General features: G+C 44.2%; 1 protein-coding gene across 4 annotated transcripts in view; it reads left to right on the forward strand.

Moving 5' to 3' along the window:
- Positions 1-12,517, forward strand: part of ABCD4 (ATP binding cassette subfamily D member 4) — a 179,901-nt gene that overhangs the window by 52,109 nt on the left and 115,275 nt on the right. For all 4 annotated transcript variants that reach the window (XM_085626767.1, XM_085626769.1, XM_085626768.1 and 1 more), the window contains one exon: positions 6,991-7,107. In XM_085626767.1, the coding sequence (XP_085482893.1) occupies positions 6,991-7,107 (117 nt within the window). The remainder of the gene's footprint in view (positions 1-6,990; positions 7,108-12,517) is intronic.

Raw genomic sequence — 12,517 nt, forward strand, 5'->3', positions numbered from 1 at the left:
TAGTATCTTCTTTACCATCTTTGATTTTTTTAAGGACAGCTCTCAAACCCTTAGAGCATGCGTCCGTGATTAGAACAGAGTCTGAAGAGGTGTCAAAGCTCTGCAAGGAGGGAGCTGACTTGAGGGCTTTCTTGACCTCCTCAAATTCTAATTGACACTGAGGTGACCAAAGAAATGTTATCCCTTTTTTAAGAAGAGACCTGAGAGCATGAGTACGGCTGGCAAAACTTGGCACAAACTTGCTATACTATTCGGCCATACCCAAAAATGTTACAAGCTCTTCACGAGACTGGGGAACAGGCAATTCATCTATGGTCTTTACTAAATGTTCTCTGGGTCTGACACCATTACATGTCAAACGATGTCCAAGGTAATCTATTTCAGTAAGATTAAATTTGCATTTATTTTCACGAAGAGTCAAACCTCTGTTGCGGAATTGCTCTAGGACACTTCTCAATCATGCTCGGTTTGTGAAGAGCCATGAATCAACACGTCATCCTGGTAGATCTTGACTCCCTTTATTCCCTTCAACACATCCTCCATGACTCACTGAAAGACAGAGGCTGCAGAGACTAGACCAAACGGAAGACATGTGAATTTGAAATTTCCGAAAGGGGTAATAAAGGCAGTCAGATCCATGGAGTCTGTATCTATTTTAACCTGATGATATGCAGCACGTAAATCTAGTGTTGAGAAAATAAATGAATTCTTCAATTGTGCAAGCATTTCAGAGATTTTGGGAAGCGGGTACTTGTCCGCAACAACTGCACGGTTAAGTGCGCGCAAGTCCACACATAAGCGCACCTCACCTGAGGACTTGCGCGCAAGAACAACCGGAGCCAACCACTGGCTTGCTTCAGTCTCAATAATAATACCATCATGTTTTAACTTTTTTAAGTTCCAAACGCATAGACTCTTTCATGGCTAGGGTAACATTCCGTACTTTGCATGAGATGGGAGCAGAGTCAGGTTTCAAAATAATCTAATGAACATAATCAGAAAGACAACCTAACTTTTCATTGAAAACTTCTTTAAACTCAGCTTGTAACTTTAAGTTAAAGTCATTCTTGCACAAAACCCCTTCCGTACAAGTATCTACACTTTCAATGCTTTTTTGTAGAGGAGGATTGTGATATGTCTCTTAGGACAATACAGGGATCAGCTCCTGGAACGAATGAGACACCTAGATCAGCCTGGTGAAACCAGCTGATAATGCTGTCACCTCTGCATGATATGTACATTTTCCCTGCAGTAAGTCGTTGTTTATATTCAATATTACCAAGAAAATAACCAAAAAGCTTTATACGTTGGCCTCCGTATGCCAAAGGTTTGATATCGGCCTTGTGCACTTTCACTTTACCATGCAATTTTAGATCAAAGAAATCTTTTGGTATAAGAGAAATCTTAGCACCTGAGTCAAAGAGCATTCTAATATTACAATAATTTACAAGGACAGGCCCTTTACACTTGTTAAAGACACCTGATGATATAACCTCCCCACAATGTAGATTCTCTTGTTCATATTCAGAGTCATGCTTTAGAAACATGTCCAGTTTCCCCACAGTTGTGACATTTTGAAGAAAGAGCAGGACAGGATTTGTCATTAGCAAGATGACCATATTGATCACAATGAAAACATTTGACCTTAGTATCCTTCCATCTGGAAGTAGACGAAAAATAATTAGCATGGCGACCCTTCCTAGTTAGATCACTTTGCTTCAAAGAAGGCTTCTGAGAATTTTTATCGATGGTATGAACTTTTTCTTGGAAATTCCCATTCTCTTAATCCATTGTGCTTTGCACGCGTGGGTTCGCATCCCATCCTCGTCGCCAGTGTAATAAAGTACGTGAGGCAGCAATGAAGATAGTAGTCTTCTTTATTAGTTAGGAGTAACAGCATAAGCGTCCTAACCACAGGCAATGGAGCAGCAACTGCTCTCTGAAGAACCTTGTAGCTAGGCACCCAACACATTCTTAATTCCAGAACTACTCTCTAGGCTTGGGGATTATAGAAATGCATAACAGAACATATTTAACAGCATAAGTGAATACCACACAGTTCTTTCGACAACTGTCAAGACGAGGAGGACATCTTCGACAAATCCAACTTCAAAAAAACACCAGAATCCTCCAGGATCACTTTACCTTCTGAAAAGAGCATCCCAATGCCGCTAATGCCTGAGCATCCATCCCAGTGTTCACCACAACGGTTTCTGGATACACATGATGATCCTTTTGGACCTCTCCAACTCAATTGAAGGTAAAAAACCAACATCCAGGTGAAGGGGAATATTGAAAAAAGGAGGACGCGTTTTCCACTGATCGTGGCCACGTTGAGAATCCTAATACCAGGAGCTCAGTGCTTTAGAACAGCATTGTAAGGAATTGGATTATTATTTGGGACGAGTGTCTGCCCACTTCAAAGAATAATCGCAACTCTTGTGAAGGTGAAACCTTCGAGTCACTAAATTAACCTGAGCTCAACCCCCTGGTGGCTATGGCATAAAGTATTCATGCAGTACCAAAGCAGTATTAATGTCAAACTATAAAAATCCCAGAATGAATTAAAAAATAGAGTGCAATTTTAGCAAAAAAAATGTCAAACATTCAATAAGGTCAACCTGAGAGATACATTCACAGTAGCGCTAGACGCCAATGACAGTCTATGGTAATGTTAGACTGGGGACCTAGGCGCAGTTTCAGGCTGACCGTTATTAAGCGTCAACCAGGTTAATCTCCGGCTAAAGATTTTACGTTCTGACTTGGAGCCTTGTTTATTTGTTGGTGGTAGGAGTAATCCATCACAACAGCGACAGGGTATGCATACTGCAAACATAATGGTCCCTCTGCTGAATTTAGAAGTGTCCTGACCTATGGTCTCCACCATGATTAAATCCTTCCGCAACCCCTGAGGACTGGGGGCCTTTGAAGGTAGACCTCCCTTTCTCCCCACCTAATTTAGATGCACAGAATTAGAAAACAGTTTTCCCTGCCTTTCACTGCCAGAAAAACGCTGGCAGTAAGGGGCAGTGAAAACCGTGAAAAGCTCCCCGTGTCATGGCGTACAATGATATGGGAACATAGGCCGTCTACAAAATAAGTGGTGGCAGTCCTTAGTGTGCAAGTCCTGCACAAGATGATGATGTTCTACCAGGTTCTCTTTCTTTTCTCTGTACAAGACTGTCTGTACATTATTTGTTGCCCGGAGACCTGACAAGGCCTACTGCATTCTGGTGGGTTTGGAGACAATGTCCACCCCTCCTTCGTGAAATCAGTTTAGTCCTGCACTACTAATCCCTTTTTTATTTTCCCTTCCTGGTGCTGTGCTAGCCTATGGAAACTGCTTCTCAAAAATGCCAGCATCTTTGGTGAGTGTTACAACACACAAATGATGGACGGAATGCTGACAATGCAAACATTTTCCCCCAGTCAAAAGATCTGGGTTAAATCCATTGTTCTTTTGTCCACTACACCACCCCAGTTTGGACCCAGCCATATGCATATCAGTCTTGACCCTGTGCCCCATGGGAACAGTCCAGACCGAACTGCCAGGCCTGGTCCTCCCTGTACCTGAAACAAGCATCCTGGGACCGGTTTCAGGATATGTCACCCTTCTTCAGCCAGGCTTGCTTGAGTACAGTGGCACAGTGAGCAAGGGATCCACGTCTGGGCATACCCATCCCACTTAGGGCGAAAAGTGTTACAACAAACAAATGATGGACGGAATGCTGACACAGGGTCAAGACTGATTTGCATATGGCTGGGTTCAAACTGGCATGGCATGGTGAGCAAAAAAACGATGGATTTAGGCCAAGATCTCTGTACTGAGGTGAATGTATGACATTGTTCTGCATTCTGTCCATTAACTGTTGTGTTTAGCATCTTTGGTGAGCCTGCACTGCTCAGCCTCCCTGATGCCCCATAGATAGCACATAAACCCCCCTTCGCCCAAAAGGGACCTATAGGGGTTTTCCACTTCACCTCAGGTAACAGGGCTGTTTCTGGTTGCTTTCAGCCTGTCACTGGATTTGAGCCATCTCTCTAGCTCTTGTGGGTCCACAGATATGCCCAATAAAAGCTGTGGTTGAATCCAGACTATGAATCAAAGTTCGCAGTCTATGCTCCTACCGCCCAGATTATCAGACCCTGCTCGTATAGCCTGTGGGTGCAGTAAGTGCCTCATTATATTACAGTGTCTCTAACCAGAAAGCTTTGACCGTATTTGGCCAGTTCAGCTATGCAGGTTTCTGATGTTTGGTACACCCAAGGGAGATTGCTCTATCCAGTCCCATTGTGAAAACTTGAAATCAGTGACCTCCTCAGTGGTCTTACTCCACAGTGACTCTACCCAGTGGCCTAGAACTCCTTGCTCCCGATGGCCACCTGAACAGGGCACCAAGACTTGGTTTGACCTGGCTGTGACTAGACATTTCAAGAACTTGAATGGGACCTCTTTTCTTGCTTGATGGTGTGGATATGTGATTGCTAGGAACTCCATATGACTAAGTTGGCCAACCTTAAAACTGGGGCTATATAGACTTTGGAGGGCAAGACGTATAACCAAATGGATACAGTGTAATTTTCTGACTGGCACCTCCCCCCTCACTTACATTTAAGTTTTCTCCCATTGGATGACATTGGTCATAGGTATAAGCGGTACAAGAATTTTAGCTCCTACTGCATGAACACAATATTTATATTATGGGTTAAATCATGGCCCATACATTGCTTGCACCTCCTTCTTTTTGTGTTTATCATGGTTTTAGCTGCCCTATTTTATCCACCTCTTCATAAAGTCCTACTTTTTGTGAGAAAGTGAACTTCATTGATGACTTTGGCTTTCTAGCATTGGAATTTCACTTACATTTTTTTGCTTTCAGAAGGTGCCCGTTTCTATCTTGTCTGGTGGATGCAAATCTATGATCTCTTTTGCTTGAATTTGCTTTGTTTTTTTAAAATTTCTGTGCATTCGAGAATTTTGTTCATGTGTTTAGGTCTCGCCTAGGCAGCGCTTGCGCTGCCTCTTGGAGACATGCTGTATTCAGGATATGGGCATAAAGCTCCTGCTACTTCCCACGCATCTTTTTAATTGGCTCCTGTCCCTGTCCTTTGTAAATGGTGGCTTTTCAATGGTTAATAGGCTTAGTAGTCCCTCCTTAATACTGCCTTGTCTCTTCTTGTAACTGCCCATGAGGACACCCCCTGTTACATATGTTGTTATGCCCTAGGTTTTAATTGCTGCCTCAGAGCACTATTTTCTTAAAGGCTTCAGGCACGACACACACTTGGTCCTAAGCTATGCTAGCAGTAGTTAGTTTGCTCACTAGAACATCTCACATTTATGAAACTGTCTATAAATTTCCCTTCATCAGCTCCACACAGAGTACATCCTAATCCGAAATTAATGTAATAATTATTTTGTCACATTTCAAAGCTCCTAATTGTATATATGGACAAAGCTATTTGAATGTACTCGTAGTACTGTCTCGCATGCAATGCATTATGGGTAGGGTGGATTTACCATTTTTTCTGACGGGTGCAGTACCATATGTGACCACAAAATAATGCCAATAACTCCAACTTTGTAGACATGCTGTGCTGGTGCTTTGCTCACAAGGGACCTCTAGGAGCAGCTTGCGGTACTGCACCTACCACATCTCACATTTATATTAGACCTTCTATAAATTTCCCTTCATCAGCTCCACATAGGGTACAACCTAACCTTATCCGGAATTAATATAATTCTTTTGTCACATTTCAAAGCTACTAATTGTATATATGGACATAGCTATTTGAATGTACTCGTGGTACTGTCTTGCATGCAATGCTGCAACTAGACAAGCAGTGCTGGTGCCTTACTCACTAGGGACCTCTAGGAGCAGAATGCAGTACTACACAACGACCTGCTGTGCTGGTGCCTTGCTCACTAGTGACCTCTAGAAGCAGCTTGCGGTACAGAACCGAGACATGCAGTGCTGGTGCCTTGCACACTAGGGACCTCTATAAGCAGTTTGCGGTATTCACCTAGACATGCAGTGCTGGTGCCTTGCTCACTAGGCAGCTTGCGGTACTGCACTGGGACATACAATGCTGGTTCCTGGCTCACTACGCAAGCATTTGCAATGCACTAGGTCTCGCATTATTGAAAGTATGAGCTATTGGCGTTGAATTATTATTTGCAACGCCAATACCTCAAACTGTCAGTAATGCGAGACCTATTGCATTGCCTCTCCTTAGCCCTCTTCCACTTGTCTCTTACCCTTTGCATTCATGTTCCCTCTTTCATTCCTCTTTTCCCTCGCCCCATGTCCCCGTTTGGTGATTACATCATTCTTAGCATGTTTTCTCTCTGGTTATTGTCACTTTTTTGTGGATTTTCTTTGGTCATCACTTTATTAATTTTGGAACTCCTTGTGTTGGTTTGTCTGCTGCCATTTAGTGAGTCTCCTTGGGTTGTTTGTTTGTGGGTGTTGTGGATACTTTTTCTGTTACTTTTGGATAACCTTGAGTTATTTGGTTCTGTGAAGTTCAGGTATCGTATCTGCTTAATTTTGAGTCTGGCTGTTTTGTATCATTTTGACCTGAATGTGGATCTTTTTGAGTTGATTGTATTACCTTTCTTGATTTAGTCACTCTGATTGTGTAGCTCCCTAGGTTGGTTATTTCGTATGCGATTTTGACTGACCTGGAGTTAGTTGTTTCAGTGGTCATTATACTTTATGCTAGAATGAGTTTATATTTTTGACCACAGTTAGTTTCTGTAGTTATGTTTTTCTCTCTTTATTTTTGTTTTTACTTTGTTTTATTTTCTCTTGTTTGTCCGTGAGCCCATGTGTTGGTGTGTGTCTTTCTCTTCCCACTATTTCTTTTGCCCTGTGAGTGCAGATTCATTGGTGCTCATTTACATGGGGTTTTCATCTTGATGCACGTTCTCTGTTTCTTTGGCTTTAGTGATTTTTCTCTGTAAATGATTGTTTTTTCTCTTTTCAGTGACCAGCGGATAAGCCAGGATGTGGAACGTTTCTGCAAACAACTGAGCTCAATGGCGAGTAAGCTGCTCATCTCACCATTCACGCTAGCGTATTACACATACCAGTGCTTCAACAGGTACTTGGTGACTGACATATGGCTTGTGCTTCAGCAGAACTGCTTTGTTAGCCATGTGCGTATTGCTTTACCATGTCTAAGGCTCTAGGTTCTAGTCTGTTCTTGGTCCTCCAGCGGATATGGGTGGTGATGCAGGTGCATAACATATTTGAAGGTCCTGCACCCTTTGTACATTCAGTGACCTGTAGAAACATTTTTGGGGCAGTGCCCATTTCTGCTGTGTCTAGTACTACTCACATTGTGTAAATAGGACAGTACTCCAATGAAAAAGTGTCTTTTGCTGGCCCCATGATTTTGATGGATCCAATCCCAGAGTACAAATATTAGTTGTATTTTGGAAGTGAGAAAGGCAGAGGATACTGGTCTTGAAAACACAATAGATCTGCAGATGTGTTAAGATGCAGGATTATTGTGGGTTTGTGGTGTTAGGATCCAGGGGTATTGTTAAGGTGTAGATGCATCGACCAGGGCCACACTGCTGCCCTCATCCTACTAGACCTCTCCGCAGCCTTCGACACAGTCTCCCACCGGACCCTTGCAGCCAGACTCCACAACGCCGGTATACAGGGAATCTCCCTCGACTGGATCGCTCCTTTCTCTCCAGCAGAAACCAAAGGATCAGACTCCCTCCCCGAACCTACTGAGATCAACTGCGGAGTACCCCAAGGATCCTGGCTCAGCCCCACTCTCTTCAACATCTACCTGGCCCCCCTCGCCGCCATCGTCAGACAAAATGGGCTCAGCATAGTATCCTACGCCGATGACACACAGCTAATCCTCTCTCTCACAAAGAACCCCTAAGACACCAGACTCTGCTTCCAAGAAGGTATGAAAGATTTCGCAGCCTAGTTGAAAAACAGGTGCCTAAAACTGAACTCTGAGAAGACAGAGGTCCTCGGACCCTCCCCCACTGCGTGGGACAGCTCCTGGTGGCCCCTGCCCTCGGACACCCACCCACCCCGACTGACCACGCCCGGAACCTCTGCATCATCCTCCCTCACCTTGACCCGCCAGATCCACCTGTTTCAACACCCTTCGCATCCTCCGGAAGACTTTCAAGTGGATCCCCCTGAATGCAGAAAGACCATCACCCACGCACTCATAACCAGCAGATTGGACTACGGCAACGCCCTCTACGCCGAAATCAACAAAACCCTGCTACACAAGCTCCAAACCATACAGAACACCGCAGCTAGACTCATCCTCGGAACCCCACGACACGGGCACATGACCCAGTACCTACAAGACCTCCACTGGCTCCCCATCAAGAAGCGAGTGACCTTCAAACTACTCACCCACGCCTACGAATCCCTCCACAACATCGGACCCAAATACCTCAACGAAAGAGTCTCCTTCCACGTACCCAAAAGGATTCTCCGCTCCACCTACCTCGGCCTGGCAGAGACCCCACGCATCCACAGAACCAGAGCAGGCGGAAAAGCCTTCTTCTACGTCGTAGCAAAGACCTGGAACGAGCTCCCAGTCAACATCAGACTCTCCCCCACTCTGCACACCTTCAGGAAGTGCCTCAAGACCTGGCTATTCGACTGAGCCGGAGGTGCACCCCCCCCCCCCCAGCCCTTTGAGACCCTCACGGGTGAGTAGCGCGCTCTATAAACCCCTGATTGATTGAATGCTATCTGGTGAACAAGTGGGTACAAACATTTACAATCCAAGCCTCAGGATTTATAAACAACTAATTTTTAAGACTAAACCGGAGTTCTTTGTTAACCGAATTAACTTAGCTAAAAATGTGGCCAAAGAGCTGTTTAAAACAGTAACAAGTTTAGCCCACCCTCGCCCAGCAAACATCCCAATGAGCCAGGGCCTTTGTGAGGAAATTGCCAGGTTTTTCTTGGAAAAAGTCAAGTCCGTTTTTTTTCTTTATTTAACGGACCAACCACAAAGGTTACTATGGACCAAGGGTCATAAGCCAGTGTCCGACTTACAGCCTACTCTTGACGAGTTTGATCCACTATCTACTATGAACACCTAAAATCTGGTTATGTCCACTAAATCAGGATCCCCTTATGACCTGTGCCCGGTCACAATGTTAAAAATGCCCCCTGAACCCATTGTGTTGACGCTTACCTCACTGTTCAATGCATTATTCTCAGAGGGGCATTTTCCTAGAGCTTGGAAAAAAGCCTCAATACTGCCACTCCTTAAAAAGCCTAGTCGGGATCCTAAGGATCCGAATAATTTCCACCCCATTTCATGTCTCCCTGTCCCGGAAAAAATGGTGGAGAAAAGAATGAATGCCCAATTGAGTACTTTTTTGCGAGACACCCAAGCCTTGAATCCCACTCAACATGGCTTCAGAGAAGGTCACGGCACAGAGTCCGCACTTATAAAATCTACGGAAGAGATCAGGGTAGCCCTTGTTCGGGGTGGTAAGGCCGCCTTTATTATGCTGGACCTCTCTGCAGCCTTCGACACGGTCCAACGATTTGTTGATGGACCAGTTGCGGGAAGGAAGAGTTCAGGGAAAAGCATGGAAATTATTGAATTCCTTCCTCTCCGAAAGATCGCAAATTGTAGCATTGGGTGATTTCTACGCCACTTCGTTCAGTCTGCCTTGTGGTGTTCCACAGGGGTCCTCTTTGAGTCCCACACTCTTCAACGTGTATGTGTCCTCCCTGGCCCACCTTATCAACTCCTTTGGCTTCTCCCTCACCTCTTATGCCGATGACACACAAATCGTGGTGTCATTGCTGCCCGGGCCAGGAGATTGGAACAGGTAAATGGTTCCAAGTTTACATGGAAGCGGTGTGGAGGTGGATGTCCCAAAATTGTCTTAAGTTTAACTCCAGCAAGATGGAAGTTGTCTTGTTTGGGAATGATCCTAGTTTCTGGAACCCTGGCTGGTGTCCGGACACTATGGGTTCTCTCCCAACACCCACTGGGAAAGTTAAAAACCTGGGAGTGTTAATGGATGACAGACTTAATTTTGGGGCTCAAGTCAATGCAGTGGCCTCCGGCACGTTTTATGTCCTAAGGACAAGAAAGAAAATATTGCCTTTCCTGCCAAAGGACAGCCAGTGTTTGGTGATCACCTCACTGATTACATCAAGGCTAGACTACTGCAACAGTCTATATCTGAACATTCAGGAGCGTTTTATGCATAAACTCTAACTCTTGCAGAACGCGGCGGATAGATTACTTTCAGATATACCCAAATTTGCTTCTGTCTCCAATGAAATCCGTAGACTCCACTGGCTACCTGTCAAAAAACGAGTGCAGTTTAAATCACTCTGCATGGTTTTTAAGGCTCTACAAGGCATAGGACCAGACCATTTGAAGCGGCAGTTTCAGTTGTATGTGCCCAACAGACCTCTGCGCTCTCTTGGAGCAAACTTGGTGACTGTCCCCCCAACAAAAAAGGCCAGGTGGGGAGGTAAAAGCTTAGGTGTCTGTGCGGCCAAGGCTTGAAATGACCTTCGTTACCACCTGAGGAATAGCTCGGATTTACTTGAATTCAGGAGGGCCTTAAAGACCTGGCTTTTTGACTGATTGCTCATCCTGGTTTTATTCTGTGCTTCGTTGGAGGATTTTAGCTAGCGCTAGGACACCTTAGGGTATCAGTAGCGCTTTATAAATCTCCTAACATTAACATTACACCCATAGAGTTGGACATGCGTGAAGTGTGCAGGAGCAAGGTTTGTGGCTTTAGGACAAGGTTATGAAAATAAGGATGTAACCTATCCTAGCAGTGTTGAAATATTTGCCTGTCGCCTTAAGCAGAAAGATGCATGAGTGAAAGGAAGTTTGTTTGAAAGACACAAACATTACCCCCTATTGTCGTTATTACTAGAATACCTACGAGAGACAGTTGCGTTTTTCCATGCAACTTGTGTGCTAGTTTGTATGTATGTGGTATGTGTAAAGCTCAAACGAAGCCAGAAGGCGGCAGAGTGCCTTACATGGTCAAATTCAAGTATGAGGTCAATGAGTGATGGGAGATATGGATGGATTCTGGGAGTAGAAGTATACCCTTATTGTATTCTGATGTTCTTTTCTTTTAAGAGGAGCGCCTTAAACTCTTTCCTAAATTGGATCAGCCTTCAAGTGGTCTTGATGGATACTGGGCGGATGTTCCAGATCCTCAGTTCTTTGATGGAAAAGGCCAGTCATCTTGTTTTTTTTCCTTTTTTACACTTCTTTGTCTCCATTCCGATGATGGCTGCGCTGCGAGGTGATAAGATGGTGAGTTTGTGCACAAGATAAACAAGGGTGCTGGTCATGATAGCTTTGTGAAAGATGCAGCTGAATTTAAGGCTGATACGAACCAGCAATGGGAGCCAATGGAATTCCATCAGGATGGGTGTGATGAGATGATATTTATTTAGCATTTGTGTGTGAAAGAGGAGCTCTCAACAAAACTATGATCGTTTATTCACATCTCATTTACTTTGTTGGCGACAGAAGTCCCACTCCTTGAGTGTTCATCTCTACTAGTTTAGTCCAGGCTTGTTAGCCGATAAACCACCTCCGACATTGCTAATGCCATTATATTGAATAGACTAGCCAATCCTTCTATTTGGCCAGTTTGTAAAGGGTTTTACTGGATTCTAACAGACAGTTGCTGTCGCTGCTCTTGCAGTGTCACTCATGCTCATTGGCAAATGATGGATTCTAAGACCCCCTGGTTCAAGGCTAGCATACAGTGTTTTGCTTCTTTTTTTATTAACTTGTTTTTTAATGTAACTCTTTGCCCTGCTTCTTAGACGTTTCTGTATGCTTTAAAAAGCTGGTGTTTTTAGTCCCCTTTTTTTTGCACGAAGGATGGCAATCTTGCAAAGATGAAAGTCTTAGTTAACCTTGCCGGGATTCCAACCAGTGACTTTTAGATCACAACATTTAACTCCAAGAGCTTTCATAAATGCACGGATGGTGGTGCACAGCAAATGTCAAAGTCCATTGATATACAAGTCCAAGTTGTCTGTAATCCAGAGCATCTTTATTTTTCATTGATGATAGCAAAAGACAGCCAATGTGTTTTGTTCACAACACGTGAACTTCATCAGGGTAAGTAGAATTGCACATCCGGCAAATATGGTATCCGGTGTCTTATTTCCATTCGATTGATACTTTGATACGTGTAATGCACCGCTAATCTCCCGTAACGCCCACCGCACGTCCTGCAAGAGCTTTCACATCCCACTAGCCAGTCTTCACCCAAAGACCAGAGATGACACAGTCACCAGGGAGAAGTGTCTTTATCTAGCATTAGTAGGCTCCTCTCACTTTATTTATAATCAGTGCTGTTCTCTGGTTTCACCCTTGTGACGCTGAACCTTGCAAGGCAGGAATAGAAGAGAGGCAGCGGTTTGCTAGTGTTCTCTGTTCTTCATGTGTTAAGGAGACATATTTTTTAAACTGTAGAGCATAACTGACTTGCTGAATCACA

The sequence above is a fragment of the Triturus cristatus genome, chromosome 9 (genome assembly GCF_964204655.1).
Source record: "Triturus cristatus chromosome 9, aTriCri1.1, whole genome shotgun sequence".
NCBI lineage: Eukaryota > Metazoa > Chordata > Amphibia > Caudata > Salamandridae > Triturus > Triturus cristatus.